The sequence below is a fragment of the Giraffa tippelskirchi genome, chromosome 12 (genome assembly GCF_054371585.1).
Source record: "Giraffa tippelskirchi isolate mGirTip1 chromosome 12, T2T-mGirTip1v1.2.pri, whole genome shotgun sequence".
NCBI lineage: Eukaryota > Metazoa > Chordata > Mammalia > Artiodactyla > Giraffidae > Giraffa > Giraffa tippelskirchi.
This window is the reverse complement of record NC_137286.1, coordinates 100,654,933-100,671,190: the sequence shown is the minus strand read 5'-3', so window position 1 is coordinate 100,671,190 and position 16,258 is coordinate 100,654,933. Positions and strand designations below refer to the sequence as shown.

The 16,258-nt window shown below is 50.5% G+C and overlaps 1 protein-coding gene across 12 annotated transcripts in view; it reads left to right on the top strand.

Annotated features, from left to right (window-relative positions):
* Positions 1-352: 352 nt before the first annotated feature.
* The window catches only part of B3GLCT (beta 3-glucosyltransferase), a 104,998-nt gene continuing 89,092 nt past the window's right edge, over positions 353-16,258 (top strand). For 9 of the 12 annotated variants that reach the window (XM_081549245.1, XM_081549253.1, XM_081549258.1 and 6 more), the window contains exons 1-2: positions 353-561; positions 15,618-15,667. In XM_081549245.1, the coding sequence (XP_081405371.1) occupies positions 489-561; positions 15,618-15,667 (123 nt within the window). In that variant the 5' untranslated portion in view covers positions 353-488. Of the gene's footprint in view, positions 562-1,742; positions 1,765-8,007; positions 8,093-15,617; positions 15,668-16,258 lie in introns of those variants that run through there. The other 3 variants (XM_081549247.1, XM_081549254.1, XM_081549246.1) reach the window with 3 other exon arrangements.

Genomic DNA, 16,258 nt, shown 5'->3' with positions numbered 1-16,258 from the left:
TTCCTCGGCCGCCCATCCCCCTTTTAGCTTCACTTTGGGGATAAGAAGGGACACTGATCTATTGTTGGCAATCTAGGAAAGGAAGGTGATGGAGCAAGGCAGGAGCGCACGAAGGCAGAGGATGCGGCCCAGGTTAAATGCTAGGAAGGAAAAGAAGTGGAGACCGCAGGGAACAGAGGTCAGACGCCTGAAGGAGGCCGCTGTCCCCGCGGAGGGGCGGACACCTCTACCGGCAGCCTGGCCCCTGGGGACCTTCAGGCCACAGCCGCGAGCCGGGAGGGCGCGGGAAGCGCGCACAAGGGCGCTCCCGCTACCGGCCGCCAGAGGGCGCGTCCGGAGCCAGCGCGGGGCCGGGGAAGGGAGGAGGGGAGCCGCGGAGACGGGTCAGCCGCGGCGGCAGGGGCGGCGGCGGCGGCAGCGGTGTAGCTCCGCTCCCCGCGCGTCTCCCGTCCCCGCGCCCGGATAGGGCGCGCAGCCCCGCCGCCAGGATGCGGCCGCCCGCCCGCCGCGGCCGCCGCCTGGCGCTGCCGGCACTGCTCTCGCTGCTCACCTGCTCCTTGGGTAAGTAGCGGGCGGCCCGGGCGCGCACCGGAGAGGCGTGGGCTCCCCGGGCGCAGCCGCCCGCGCCCCGCGTCCGCGCCAGGGGAGACGCCGGGCGGCCCAGCCCTGCCCTGCCCCGCGGGCGCCCGCGCCCCGCCGTCCCGTCCCCGCCGCGCCCGCGGCGGCAGCGCCCTCTCCCGGCGCCCTGGCCAACTCCGGCTCCCCGGGACCCTGGGTCCCCGGGGTGCTCCTGGCCGGCCCCTTTCGGCTCGCTGGGGTCCCGCCGCCGCTCCGGTTCGACTCGCGTCTCCGAGCTTCCTTCCGCCGGGAGCAGGCTGCCGGCCGGGCCGCGAGGGCGCGGCGCCCACCCCCACAGGAAGCGCGGAGTGAATCTGCAACTGCGAGAAACTTTGGAGCGAGGGAAGCGGCGGCCGCGGGCCCGCCCCCCTGCCTTCCGCCCGCGTCCCGCCGGCCCTCCGCGCCCCGCGCTGGCGGCGGAGGCTGGAGGCGGGCGGGAGGGCTCTGCGGCCCGGGCTCCCGCGCTCTCTGGCCCGCACCGCCTGCTCGGCCCGCGGGGGCAGCCAGCGGTGCACCCCCCACCTCGCCCGGGGCTCCCTGTGGGGGTCTCGCGGACCTGCCCGGGCCCCTTAGGCTGGGGTGTCCACCGGGCACCAGCCCCTTCTACCGGATCCTTGACCAGGAAGGGAGGACCGGGTACCCGGCTGGGCCTCTGGGTGTCGGTCGGGGCGCGGGGGAGGCCGTAGGGAGCTTTCCGGAGCCTGCATCTTCCTGGGGAAGAATTAGAGAACTCTGCAAACAGTGCTTGTCTGCTGCTGCTGTAATGCCCCTTCCCTTTTTTTTCTTCCGTGCTCCTCGCAAGAGCACCCCCCCCAATAAAATAATGTGATAAAAGTTAAAAAAAATCATTGCAATTGACTTTCATGGTTGAGATGTGCTCAAGTTTGAAACCTTGGAGGAAAAATATTCCTATTAGCATTCTCGGGGTTGTTGTCATCTCAGACTTTTTGTTTCCAGCCTGTTAAGAGGCAGTGATTTCAGATTTTTAGAAATGGCAGAATGGTGCAATTTCGGAAAAGACGTAGCGTCATTGTGCACTGCTGTTTCGGTAGCCCACCGGAACCTTGGCAGCCGTTTCTATTTGGACTTAAAACTCTCGAAATAAGGACCTTGACTGTGTACCCCTGGCCTGTCTATAGCAGTTCAGTAAGTGTGGGAAAAGCCAGTGAAATTAATTGGTAATTGTTCACACGCGTGATTAAGTAACAATGTAATTAAAAATGTTTGGGCACCTTGGGCAGCGAAGGCTGTAATTGACGATGGGGGCGCTACTGAACTTGGCGGGGATCTGCTTTAGCAGAAGCGTGCATTGCTGGGGTGGGGGCGCCCGGAGAGCAGGGCAGGTTGGAGGGGGCTAAGAGACTCCCGGCGGCATCAGTTGGCCTGCTGCCTGGACGTTTAGCACCTCACCAAATGGGGTGGGTGGGAGCTGAAATTGGCGTTCTATTTATAGCTCTGCACTTTGTAACTGCTGTACTGGGAATGTAATATTTGTGTGTAATATATTCACTATCGGGGCTGAAGTGCACACTTGTGTTGCGCTGTGGATCTGTTTTTCACTGCAGGAAAGGGAATGCCTGCACTTGGTAATATATTACTGGACATTCAGAATGAACTAAAATGTCCACACATTCTTGAGAGATGTGTTTTAGCCTTGTGAAGTTGTCAGATAAGCACAATAAATAAGACATAAAACCTATTAAAAGATCCCTGTGAGACATTTGGTGTTGTGAAGGGGATTTCATGGGTTGGTACAGACAGGAAGCTGTGTTCTTCCAAATCTGAAGTAAATCATGAGTTCCTTTTACTGTGGTCTGCTTTGATGTTGTGGAGGGACAGGGAGAAATAGAAAGGTGTGGTACGCAGCCTTCATATGTCTTCAAATCAGGATTCTTGGACTCTTGTTGACATAGAGAACATGATAGGAGTTCCAAGGCATGGGGACAATTCAGACAATGTAAAAATACCTTAAATATTCCTTGATGAGGGGACCTGACTGTGTATACTTTAGTTCTCCCACAAGCGTAGTGTGTTCATTTAAGCTTTCAGAGAAGTCAACATAGAACATTTATTTTAAACCCAGATGATTATACAGACAAAAGTCACTGCAACTTCAGTTCTAAAGTCCAGAGCCAGTACTGGTCTCAGAAGATTTATTCATGCCTCTGGGTCAGTCACTATGTGGCTTCTCCTTGCTTTGAGTCTCAGTTTTCTCCTATGAAACAGGAGGCATAGACTTGATAAAATACTAGAACTTTGCCATCTCTTACAGTGTCAACTGGTTTTCTTGCGGCAGAGTCTGTCCGCTATCCCCCAAACCCTTAGTTTTTTCCTGACTAAAAAAACCTCTTAGGGGTCCCCAGTCCCCAGGCCAGGGACTGGTACTAGGTTGCACAGCAGGAGATGAATACCGGGTGAACCTAAAACCACCCCCCCCACCAGGGAAAAGTTGTCTTCAACAAAACTGGTCCCTGGTGCCAGACAGGTTGTTGACCACTGTCTTAGATAATCAGCAGTGTTATGGAGTGAGTTTTGTCCTTCAAATACATATATTGAAGCATTGATCCTCAATACGACTGTATTTGGAGATGTGCCTTTAAGGAGGTAATTAAAGTGGCTCTGTTGTCAAGAATCTGCCTTCCTAGGCAGGAGATCCAGGTTTCTTCCTGGGTCGGAAAGATTCCCCTGGAGAAGGGAATGGCAACCCACTCCAGTATTTTTCCCTGGAGAATCCCATGGACAGAGGAGCCTGGTGTGCTACCGTCTGGGTTCACAAAAAAGTGGGACAGGACTTAGTGACTAAACAACAGCACAAGGTTAAAAGAGGTCATAAGGGTGGGGCTAATCTCGTAGGACTCTTTATAAGAGGTAGAGACTCCAGAAATGTTCACAGAGAAAAGGCTGTATGAGGACACGGGGAGGGATGATCATCCATCTTCAAGCCAAGGACAGAGGTCTCAGCAGAAACCAACCCTGCTGGCTCCATGATCTTGGACTTCCAGCCACCAGAAGTGTAAGAAATAAGTTTCTGTTGTTTAAGCCCCCTGCCCACCCCACCCCTCATAGTTTCTATTATGGCAGCCCTAGCAGCCCTTGCCGACAAAGGTCCGCCTAGTCAAAGCTATGGTTTTTCCCGTAGTCATGTATGGATATGAGAATTGGACCATAAAGAAAGCTGAGCGCCGAAGAATTGATGCTTTTGAACTCTGGTGTTGGAGAAGACTCTTGAGAGCCCCTTAGACTCCAAGGAGATCAAACCAGTCAATTCTAAAGGAAATCAGTCCTGAATATTCATTGGAAGGACTGATGCTGAAGCTGAAGCTCCAGTACTTTGGCCCCTGATGAGAAGAACTGACTCATTGGAAAAGACCGTGATGCTGGAAAAGATTGAGGGCAGGAGGAGAAGGGGACGACAGAGGATGAGATGGTTGGATGGCATCACCGACTCAATGGACATGAGTTTGAGTAGGCTCCAGGAGTTGGTGGTGGACAGGGAAGCCTGGCGTGCTGCAGTCTGTGGGGTGGCAAAGAGTCAGACACGACTGAGCCACTGAACTGAGCAGACTAATAATACAGGGGGTGAGGGGAAGGTGGAGGAGTGGTGGTGGCAGCAGTGTGTCCAGCGGAAAAACACTTTCAGTGGCCCTTGCAAACGGGTAGCCAGTGAGCTGTCTGCAGGGAGTTCTGAGTGCATCTCTTGGTAAAGTTTATTAAAAGTGACTGACCCAGCTGTGGTGCAGGCCTTCTGCCATTTCCTCCTCCTTGTTGCCTGTTAGGTGAATCTGATGGCTGGAGCTGTGGTGGCCATCTTGTGACCATGAGGTGACCTTGAAAACAAAAGCCAGTAGTTAACAATGGTGGAGCAGAAAGGATGGTACCACTTAGGTACCAGGTAGATGCAGAGCACTGTGCCAGCCCACCATTGCCTATTTCCACACATGTATTGCGTGAGATAACAATCTGTCTTGTTTAAGCCTCAGTTGTTGGGTTTTTTTTTTTTACTACATGCAGCCAAACCTAATTCTAATTGATAAATTTGTGAAGAAGCTTATTTGAATCAATGATAATAGTAACATTTATCTTTCTTATCCCTGTTTCTACTGAGTCAGGATTATATTTCTTAGCACCTGCCAAAATTAGGGGTGATTTTCCACTCTGAGCCAGATCTTGCTTGGATTCTTTTCATGGCAACAAATCAGACACTTTAGGACCCCAAGAGTCACACCTGGCTCCAGATTGCTTTGTGTTCTTCTGTTTTGGACTTTTAAGCTCTCCTCTTATTTCTTCAGCAGTACTCAGATATTACCGGCATAGATTTTAACCGTCAGGGTGGATTCTTTGTTGGACGCCAAGCTGGCGTGGCCCCCTTGGTCACCAGCTTGACCCAGGAGTTTGCCTGTAGCCAGTAGTCAGGCTCTTGGGATGAGGGGATGGAAGCAGAGGGAGGAGGAGCAGCTGTTTCAAATGGGAGTGGAGGAGGGGAGGAGATGTCCTGACCCTTGTGTTCAGTTCTTCTGAGGGAAACACTGTGGGCCCGGTACTTAAGCAAGTTGTAATTACTGACCTCATTTGGACCATTGCTGCTGCTAAGTCGCTTCGGTCGTGTCCGACTCTGTGCGACCCCATAGACGGCAGCCCACCAGGCTCCGCCGTCCCTGGGATTCTCCAGGCAAAAATACTGGAGTGGGTTGCCATTTCCTTCTCCAGTGCATGAAAGGGTAAAGTGAAAGTCAAGTCGTTCAGTTGTGTCCGACTCTTAGCGACTCCATGGACTGTAGCCTACCAGGCTCCTCCGTCCATGGGATTCTCCAGGCAAGAGTACTGGAGTGGGGTGCCATTGCCTTCTCCATTTGGACCGTTAAGGGCCAGCTTTTTTTGCTTTTCATTGGAAACATTATTTATAATAGTTTACAGATGTTACAGATTTTTGGCTCCTTGAGGCAGTACCAAGGGCTTCCTTGGTGGCCCAGATGATAGAGAACCCGCCTGCCAATGCAGGAGACCTGGGTTTGATCCCTGGGTCGGGAAGATCCCCTGGAGAAGGAAATGGCAACCCACTCTAGTATTCTTGCCTGGGAAATCCCATGGACAGAGGAGCCTGGTTGGGGACTACAGTCCAGAGGGTTGCACAGAGTTGGACATGACTGAGGGGCTGAGCACACACACACACACCTTTCCCAATATAAAGGAGAAGTCATAGTAGGCGTCAGGGATTCATTAGGCCTCTTATTGATTGAGAGTCTCCCTTAAGGCCACATCTCAGAGGTCTGATCACTAAGCTGCTTCCAGAGAAACCAGGTAAGTGCTGATTTGAACTACCAGAACATGTTAATAAGTTTTACATAGTATTAAAAGGAAAAACTGTACTCAGAGTTTCTTCATCTGTTTAGAAGGTGTTGAGCATCCAGTATATGCTAGACACTGGGGTTGTTGCAGGAAGAACCCTATCTAGCCTGTCTCTACTCTCATGGAGCCTGCAGTCTCGGAAGGGAAGGTGACATTGAATGGGAGCACCAGGGGCAGGACGGCGGTCTGCCCAGTGCTGTGGTGTTGTCCAGGGTGCTGTGACAGGTGTTTCAGGGACATTGTTCCGTCTCTCAGTCGTGTCTGACTCTTTGCGACCCTATGGACTATAGCTCGCCAGGCTCCTCTGTCCATGGATTCTCCAGACAAGAATACTGGAGTGGGTTGCCATGCCCTCCTCCAGGGGATCTTCCCTACCCAGGGATCAAACCCACGTCTCTTGTGTCTCCTGCATTGCAGGCGGATTCTTTACCGCTGCGCTACCAGGAACTGATGAGGCTTTACTGGAAGTCTGGAGCTGAGGGTCTCAATGGGGAGTGGGGATGGGGGCGGTCACCTTGCCCCCCCCAGGGAATCCTTGTCGCTACGGAGAGATTTCAGGACTGTCACAGGGAGTGGTTTGGCAGGGGCGCTGCTAAGCAACCCATAGTGCATGGGGCATCCCCTTCTCCCCTCAAAGAATCAGTTTTCCGGTCCAAACTGCCAATAACGCCAGGCTGGGAAGCCCTGAAGTTTCTCAAGGCAGGGCCTTGGAGCTCAGACCTGAAGGGGAAGCAGAGCTCAGCTACCATGGGGAGGAAGGAGGGGCCCAGGACAAGGCTCTGGCTGGAGGAAGCTGGTGGAGAAAGGACGGGACTGGACAGGGGAGGGGGCTGGAAGGTCCATGGGGGCCTCGCAGACCAGCGTAGGGATGTTGGACTTGGTCCTTAGAGCGGTGGGGAGCTGTTGCAGGGCTGTCATAGCGAGCAATGTGATTTGACATAACATGTTAAGAAACTCAAGCTGGTGGTTCTGTAGAACAGGGATGGGCGGGGCTGGTGTGGACGTGGGGGACGAGTGAGGAGGCTGCCGGAGTCAACCTGGTGAGAGCTGATGAAAAGTCAGAGGCGTGGTGGTTGACTGGTCCAGTGGGCCGAGAGGAGGGCCAAGGATGAGTCACAGGCTCCCGCTCGGAGTGTAGGTGGAGAGCAGAGCTGTTTACTGATACAGGCGCTGATGGAGAAGGACCAGATGTGGTCAACGGAAAAAATTGTTTTATTGTAGTTAAATATATATATAGCATAAAATGAATCATTTGAACCATTTTAAGTGTACAGTTCTGTGGCATGAAGTACCCAGACGGTTTTCTAAACTTTGCTTTTAATTTTAGGAGAAGGTGAAGATGAGGGGTTCTGTTGGACAGGTTGAGTTGGGGGTGCCTGTGAGATGCTCAGGTACCATGTCCAGTAGTAGTGAGATCCACTGAGGGTCTGAACCTCAGAGGAGAGGTCCGGACGAGAGAGATTTAAGGGGAAATTTGAGTTCATTTCTTTCTTTCTTTTTTTTTTAAAAGAAGAGAGCCTTGATTGACAACATAAACTTATTTAAACATTTATTAATACTAAAAATGTCTGTGTACTGAAATTGGAGAAGCAAACAGGCTTTATCTGTAAAGCTGATCTGATGTAGAACAGCAGGTTTAACCAAAACAAATGAGTTAAAGTATCGTCAAATAAGATTTGAATGCATCTCAACTATAGCAGTGCCAGTCTCTCCTAGGGATATGACTTACTTTCACTCCTAAAGGAATATTTTATGATCTTACAAGGTGATATGTTTTGGTTTACATCATTGCTTCCCATAAGAAGCTCAAAGCTCTTTACACATCACACTGAATTTATCTTCTCCAGATCCTCGAGGGTGGATAGGCAGGAGCTTGTTTGTCATTTATGAGATGAAGGAAGCAAAGGAAGATAAATGGCCAAAGCCAGTTGGGGGAAGGAAAAAGGAAAAAAAAAAGCGTTCTGTTCCTTTGAGTAGGTGTCAGACTTCAGCACCCTTGGGAACACTTCAGGGTCTTAAAGAGTCTCCTTTGTTAAAATGCAGATTTCTGGGTTCCAGCTCCAGCTTTTTCTGATTCAGGAGAGCCAAGACAAGGCCCCGTGGATCTGTGTCTTTATCAAGGCGCCAGGTGAGTTGTCTGCTGGCACATTGCAGAGCCCTGTTGGTACCACCCTGGCCCAGGTATGAACTGGGACTGTCACTGGTGGTTTCTGTGCTCGTCCATAGAATGTAAAGGTGACTGCGGGTTGCTTTGTCTTAAGGTGAAGTAAGGAGCTGTTATGGGGAAAGCAGAGTGTGGAGGTGAGGCCTGATACTCGGCATTCAGGGGCTCTGCCTTCTTGGGAAGGGAATGAGAAACCCCAGAATTGGAACTCCGAAGTCTTCCTCTGGTTCCAGTATCATTTGGCAGATTTATAGATGCTACTGGAGGGACTCTAGTGCCTGGAGCGTGAGGCTCAAAACCTGGAACAGTGGGCTGTTGGAGCAAAGGTTTTTGGACGATAAATGAGTTCCTGGAACGTCTCAGACTGTGGGTGCCATGGATTCAGTGGCACTGACTGGTGTGCTTTTGGGGACCCACTTTTTTTGTGTGGCTGTGCTGGGTCTTCGTTGCCACACAGGCTTTTCTCTAGTTGGGGGCTCCTTGTTTTGTGGGGCATGGGCTTCTCATTGCGGTGGCTTCTCTTGTGACCACTCCCCGGCTTCAGAGCACAGACTCAGAAGCTGTGGCCCTTGGGCTAAGCTGCTCTGCAGCCTGTGGGATCTTCCCAGATCAGGGATTGAACCTGTGTCTCCTGCATTGGCCGGCAGATTCTTTACCACTGAGCCACCAGGAAGCCCTGGGACCACATTTTACATTTCAAAACTAAGATACTAAAAGTCAGGCATAAGACGAGCCTGACAGTTGACTGCTGAATGTTTTCCAGCGGTGTAAAGGAGTTGGACGGAGCTCTGACTTCTTGTGTTTGCGTGTTTGCTCTCCCGGACCCCTTCCGGGTGTTCTAGGGGGTGGGGTGTGTGTGCAGGGTTCTTCTCCCCTCACCCACGACTCTGCCTGTGGATCCTGCTTATGACTCTCTCACCAAACTGCTTGAGTTGGAGTTTGCTTCTTTTCAGATCCTGAGTGGCATATGGGTTTTCATATCATCTGTTTAAATGAGATACGAATCAAAGAAGCAAAAGATCTTTTCCTTCCTAAAATATATAATTCTTTCCTTTTTCTCTTTTACCCCCTCCGTTTATTGTCCTTCCTGTACATATGCTAACCCTCTGGCATGTAAAGTATATTGGTCCTGGCAAATGTTGCTGCCGAGTGAGGGAAAGTCTGTGTTCCAGACTCCATTTCCCACTGATTCCTGGGAGGAAATGGGATGTGTTTCAGATGGAGTGAGACCCAGTGTGGGCAGCGGGGGGCTCAGGCAGGAGGAAAGGGGGGTCTGTGTGCTCCCTGCCTTGGGGGAGCCTCTCCTCTCCTGACTTCTCCCAACTGGCTGCATCCTTTGAAAAGGTTGGGAATCCCATGGAACACAGCGAAGGGGTTCCCGACCCTGAATGCTGCACAGTTCTCTACCTGCTGTGGTGGTGGAACGGCGCTGGCATCGTCCCCAAAGCAGGGGATCTCTTTTCCCGAGAATTTGCTGTTTATATTTGGTCCCTGAGCAAAAGTCTCTAGCTCTGCCGTCCATCCTTCTCGGGTGCTCTTAAGGAGAGGGCTCAGGAAACCCCTCACATGCCTGCCTTCTCTCTGCCTGGCCACGCCTTTCTGTCTCCTTGGTAGCTTAGTCCCTGAGATGTTGGGGTTCCCCTGCTCCCATCTTGAGCATCCAGCTTTGTGCTCTGGTTCCACCACGCCGCGGAGACGCCAAGCGTGGAAATTCCTCTTGTGTCTCTGCGCTGAGCTGCCCTGGGGACCAGGCTGCGATGGGGGTGTTGCTGCTTGAATCCCCTGCAGCATCTCGGGAAACTGGGAACCATGTTGAGTTTTCCCACAGTCTGCTCACTGTCCTTTATCCGGTAGCATCTGAATGGTGCCCCAGGCTTTCCCCGTCGCTTGGATCCAAAGCCTGGAGTCACCTGTACTGGTCTCCCTGTCGGCCCTCCCCTGCCCTCATCCACTCGTGGGGCCTGTCTCCAGACCTGGAGATGCTGCTGCTTTAACACCCCACCTGCTGTGCCCAGGAGTCGCCTCCCCTTCATTGGGTCCCTTAGCTCTCAGCGTCTGGCTCCATCACCCTCTGGCTGGTGTGTGTGTGTGTGTGTGTGTGTGTGTGTTGTTTGTCTCTCCACAGCCCATCCCACACGCTGCCTCTGGAAACTGGTCTCAGCCACACATTTCAGCACGGCATCCCCCTTCTTAAAAGCCTCAGAAAGCTTTCAGTGGCACTCAGTAAAACCGGACTGACCCCTTTCAGGATGTGGCCCTGCTGTTCCAGCCTCACCCCTGGCCCCAGTCACACCCCCACTCTACCCCCACTCTACCCCTGCCAAATGTCCATGCCCAGGTCACTCCCCTCCTCCCCCCAGGTGCCCACGCTCCAGGCACGCTGGACTGTTGCATGTGCTTCGTGGGCAGAAGCCTGTTTGCAGGCCTCCTCTTGTGCTTGGAGTCTCTGCTGCCTGGCATTGAACTTGCTGCCCTGCTGGGTGCTTTGCCCTCCCTCCTTTTCAGGGGCTCCCTGGGCAGTGGTGCCATCAGAGGGCGCCCGTCTGCCCTTGGTTGTTGACACAGGACTTGTCTGTGGGGTTAGATCTCCTTGGGGAGCCGCTGCTTCGTCATCATTGTCACCCAGCTCCTAGCATAAAGTGTGGCGCATAACACGGGCAGCCCCTCTTTGATTTTCTGTTGAACATGCGAAAGCATACATTAATAGTGATACTGACAGTAGCTGCTCACACCCAGAGCCCCTAGCACGTGCCAGGCAAGCCCCATTCTGAGCCCATGTGGTGTGTTGCGTGGGCTCACCCATGGGATCTTCAGCTGCCTTGGTTCTGCCCTTCTGTCCTCAGCCCCACAGAGGCACGGGCGCTCCATGCGGGGTGTCCCCCGCCCCCACATCCACAACCCTGGAGACAGTGGCTTTGTCAGAGGAGCGTGAGGAATGCAGGTGCTTGGGCACACGCCTTTGTTTCTGTTCCCTCTGCTGCCAGGGATTATCTTCAAAGCAGGTCGTTGGAACCCGTTAAATTGGCTGCAGGCCTTGCATCCTGGAGTTCAGGCCCCTTCAGAGGAGCTGGAATTAAACCTGGAAGCCCTAGGGAGCCAGGGCTGCCCGGGGTGGGGTTTGCCACTGAAACCTGTTATGTGAAGTAGGTCACAGCAGAGAACGGACCGGGGGGGGCCTTGAGCCTGGGGGCGCCAGCCAAGGCTCCCAGGGGTGGGCTCCGTCCCAGACAGCTGGGGTGGGGGCCTGGGACCACCTGGACCCATGGTGCTCGATTATTTCCTCCACCGACACCTCCTGCGCCTTTAGTCCTGCTGAACCTTCGCTAAACCCTTTCTGCCCATCTCACTTCATCCTGGCAGCTCTCCTCTGAGGGGGCCCCTTAGCGTCTTAGTGCTTCCGTGTTTGGCACTTGATTTGGTTGCTGTGGTAAAGGTTACAGGGAGAACTTGGGAGGGTGAGTTGGCCACAGGAACAAAGCAGGGCTGGGAGGCTCAGGGGTCTTTTCCTGCCTGGGCCGGTCCTGCTCCCTCTCTCCCCTAGGGGGATGGACGGAAGACAGTTAGTTAGTGTTGCTTAAATGCATCGCAATTAATTCCTCTCCCATTTCTTACACTCTAGGGCCGAGGCTAGCCTATAAATCTCAGGCCCGGGATCGCTGTAAAATTTGATGTATCTCTCGGGGTAGCGTTGGCTTGAATTATGTAAAGTTTATCATGAGAAAGGTCTTATTTCTATTGCCTGCCCTGATTTGCACTTTAAATATAGTTCCCTGTAGCAGTTACAGGAATGCATGTTGAAGATAGAAAAGGGAAAATTACTTTTTAAACAGCCGCTTGGCATAGAAGAACATGATTTACCTTTTAGAATATTTCTCCAAGTGTGCATTAAGGCCAGGCTTTCAAGAATATTTTTTCCCCCCACTGACTCTGGAAATTAGTATGAAGCCAAACAGCAAACACTGAGCCCCTGGCAGCCACCCCTCCTTGCTGGGGTCTCTCCCTCCCTCCTGCTGTGGGAGAGCCCCACTCTGTGTTCTTGTTAGGGTTGTTGAAGGTGACAGGTAATTTCTTACCTCACTCGCTAATTTTTCTCACTTTCCTCCTCTGTCAGCACCATTTCTCCTTCATTTCCACACTGCAAAAACTGGGATTTTGTTGGTAAGGTGTTAGTGGCTGAGTTGTGTCCGACTCTTTGTGACCCGTGGATTTCTGGGTCCATGGGATTTCCCAGGCAAGAATACTGGAGTGGGTTGACATTCCCTTCTCAGGGGATCTTCCCAGACTAGGGATTGAACCCAGGTCTCCTGCATTGCAGGCAGATTCTTTACCATCTGAGCCAACAGGGAAGTTGGTAGGAATTCTGTCAGTGATTCATTATTTTACATTTGGATTTGTTAATGAGATAGCATATCCTGTGCCTTCAAAATGCATCTGGTTCCTTGATGATTTGCTTTATTTAGATTATGGAAATGTAAAGATAAAACCAACTAGTGTTTTTCTTAATATTCATCTAATGGGGATTATCTTGCCATGTTATGATTTGCTGTTATGCTTGCAAGTAACTGCATTTCTTATGTTATTGCTTTAAATATTATATAATTTATTTCTGTCATGGGAAAAAGGAGTTTTTAATTTCATAGCAGAGTGATGGGGAGAAATAAGTTTTGTTTGTTACTTGTTTTTAAAGGATATTTTAATTTTTTGTTGTCATTTAGTGGCCGAGTCATCTCCGATTCTTTGCGACTCCATGGACTGTAGCCTGCCAGGTTCCTCTGTCCATGAGATTCTCCAGGCAAGAAACTGGAGTGGGTTGCCACGCCCTCCTCCAGGGAATCCTCATGACCCAGGGATTGAACCGAGTCTCCTGAATTGGCAGGTGGATTCTTTACCACTAAGCCACCTGGGAAGCCGGTATATTTTTTGCAGAGAATTAAAATCTAGTTTACCTTTCCCTCAGTTAAGCGTTGTCTGAATAAAAGTATGGTGTTTTTATTCCATAAAGACAAGGAGGATTTGTGGAATTCACTTGATTTATTGGGAGCATCTTTCTTGAAGGTAATTCTTACTTTAAACAGTAACACTGTCATCTAACTTAGCTGCTTGTTTATGAAAGGTGATGTGTTAGTAGTATTTAGAACCAATACATACTAAAGACACTTTTTCTTCAGTACAGAGTCTGTGTTCTGAAGGGCGAGGGCGTTTGTGTTGACACACTCTTCTTTTTCACAAGGCCACCTGGCCTTGGCAGAAAAATGAGGTTAAGACTAACCCTGCTTATTAGCTGAGGAGTCACTGAATCTGTTACATTGGGAAGGTTATTTTTTCTTGATAAAAGGAAATTCTAATCCAGAGAGCTTTGACTGTCCGTGCTCAGAATTAGGCATGATGAGGTTGGGGGAGGGCTTCCCCTGGTGGCTCCATGGTAAGGAACCCCCCTGCAAAGCAGGAGCCACAGGAGATTCTGGAAGATTCCTTGAAGGAGGGCGTGTCAACCCACTCCAGTACTCTTGCCTGGGAAATCCCATGGACAGAGGAGCCTGATGGGCTGCAGCTGGACGTGACCAAAGCAACTTAGCACAACAGGCACAAGGCTGGGGAGATGGATTTTTGAGACTCAGGAGTCCTGTATTAGATCGACCACAGTTTTTACCTCCTGTAGGTTGACACACTGTTCCATTTTCTAGAATTCTGTGATGCTGAGGGGTGTTGATGTGTTGCAACCTCCCTGTAAGATGTTTATTAATAATTCCATTTTTGGAATCTTCTTGAGGGTTTTAAATGTGTTTGCTAGTTTAGAGATAAGTAAAACAAAACCGAAATATTAAATACCCAGAAGCAGAATGTAAATGGTGTTTGATGTTAAATCTCTCCTCCCTTCTTAGAACTTTGTGAATGATTTGGGCTTTGCATTTGTTTTGCGGGGGGTGTGTGTGTGTGTGTGTAAAATGTGAAAGCAGGTCAGATCCTCCTGACCATGGATTAAGTGGGGGCACTAAAGTCCTTTGTTCTACCGGGTTGGTGATGGCAGTGTAAGGAGGAGACAGCCCCTAAACGATGGTTCGGGAAGACATCCGTTCATTTGTTCACTCATTCGATAAATATTTATTGACCTTCTTCTGGGTGCTGCCTGTGTTGTAGGGGGCAAACAGTACATAAAACCACATTCCTGCCTTCATGGAGGTTACATTAAACTAGCATAGAAGACAAGCAATAAACAAATAGCTATAGGCTGTGTCAGTGGTGGTAAATGCTCTAGAGAAGAATAAGGCAGAGTGGAGGGTGGGGAGGGGGTGCCTGGCGGGGAATGCTGTACTCTCCGGAGCAGGAGCCTCATACAGTGCCACCTAGGATCTCAATGCCCACAGAGAGGGTCATCTGGATTTTACCTGCCTTCTGAAATGTCATCCTGGAAGTGGAAGTGATTAAACCACGTTAGTCGTTTGCTTCCTATTGTGAATATGTTTTAGATTTGAGGCAGTGGATGTCTGGGGCTGGAGTGGGAGGATTCCAGGCATCAGGAAGGGTGGTCCTGTTTCCTGCTTCTGAGCAGGGTCTTCTCTGTTACCTAGAATCCTGTCCCGCCCACCCCCCATGCGCCTTGCACTACACTGCTGTTCCCTGGAATTGCCTGGCCAGCCCTTCCTACCTTCTTGCTCCATGGCATTGCTCGTTTGCTTTCTCTTGGGAATGCTAATTGGAGAAAGCAGACTCTATGAAATGCTTTCCTCTTAGCTTTTCAGGAGAAACGCACTGTAAAGTTAAGGTACTATGTTTTTGTCTGGTTAACCTTCCTGACTGGTTTATCATTTTACATCCTATTTTCCATGTGTTACTGTCAGGTTATTATTATTACTTTAATGTAGAGCCTAGATGTGTCTCTGGGGATATCTTTGTCTATTTATGGGCTCCAACTCAAGGTCATTCCAAATGGGGAATGATTCTACTTCGCCTCTCTCCCCTGGCCCCGTGGCTTTAGCCGGGTTCTGGTAACTCTCCCCGAGTGCCTGGAGCAGCTTCTGCACCGCAGCGCTGACCCAAATCCGCGGAGGCGGACAGCTTGCCCCAGATTTCGCTCCGCTGCCCACCGGGCTCTGGCAGGGATGTGAGAGTGGGAGTTTGCACTTCTTCCTGGTGGAATCTCAGCAATTCCCCTTTGCTTTGGAAGTTGTACTCCGTATGCCTCTGCCTTGTGGTTTATAGCTACAGATACAAATGGTATCCTCATTCTTTAGATGTAGTGTTTCCTTCACTGGGAGCCTGAGCCTGTTGACTTCACACCAGTGGATGCCCTTAAGTCTGGAGAAAGGCGGCCTTCGGTACTAGTTTGCAGCAATGCAGCTGCTTTTAAAATGAGCAAAATTTATTCTGTTAAAGTATCATTTTTTTCCCAAGACTTTCCAAGATTTTAAGCAAGACTGTTGAATATGAGAATGAATCTTAATTGCTGATTTTAATGTACAAATGTTTCTTATTTCTCCCTTCCCCCCAGCTTTTGCTTTGGTTTCTGAAGATATGAAGAAAGAGGCCAAACAGTCTAAGGTACTAATTTTAAAGTCAAATCTGTTCTTGCGGTCTGAGATTTGTCTGTATTTTCTTTAATGGGAGCTATAATGATTTCATCTTTCAACGAATTAATGAAATGTTGGTCAACATCGATTTTTGAATCCACAGCAGCAAGTCACAGATAGTCTTGCTTTAAAAAAAATCCTTTGTTAAGGCAGATCCACTTGGTTTTAAATTTTATCTTAAGAAAAAAGGTGTTCGGATATGGAGCTAGACATTTTAGAAGTCTTAAGTTGGATACTGTAGATTTTTTCTGGTCTTAGCACGTCTTAGGTGGTTGTTCAGTGGCCCAGTCACGTCTGACTCTTTGAGACCCCATGGACTTAACCTTGGACCTAGTTTTCCCAGCCTGTGAAACATGTGTGCTGTGTCGGGGTCACAAGTCCCTGAGTGCCCCTCACCTTGAGGTGACATTATGTGAGAGGGCATCCTGGGGACTGGCTGAGAGACCCCAAAGGTGACCACCAGGCTCCTTTTACAGTCAGAACCTGAAACGAAGATGTGGGGGACCCATGGAGAGAAAACAGCATTTTTCTAAATCTCAGAGCTGCTCCTCTCCCATCACTG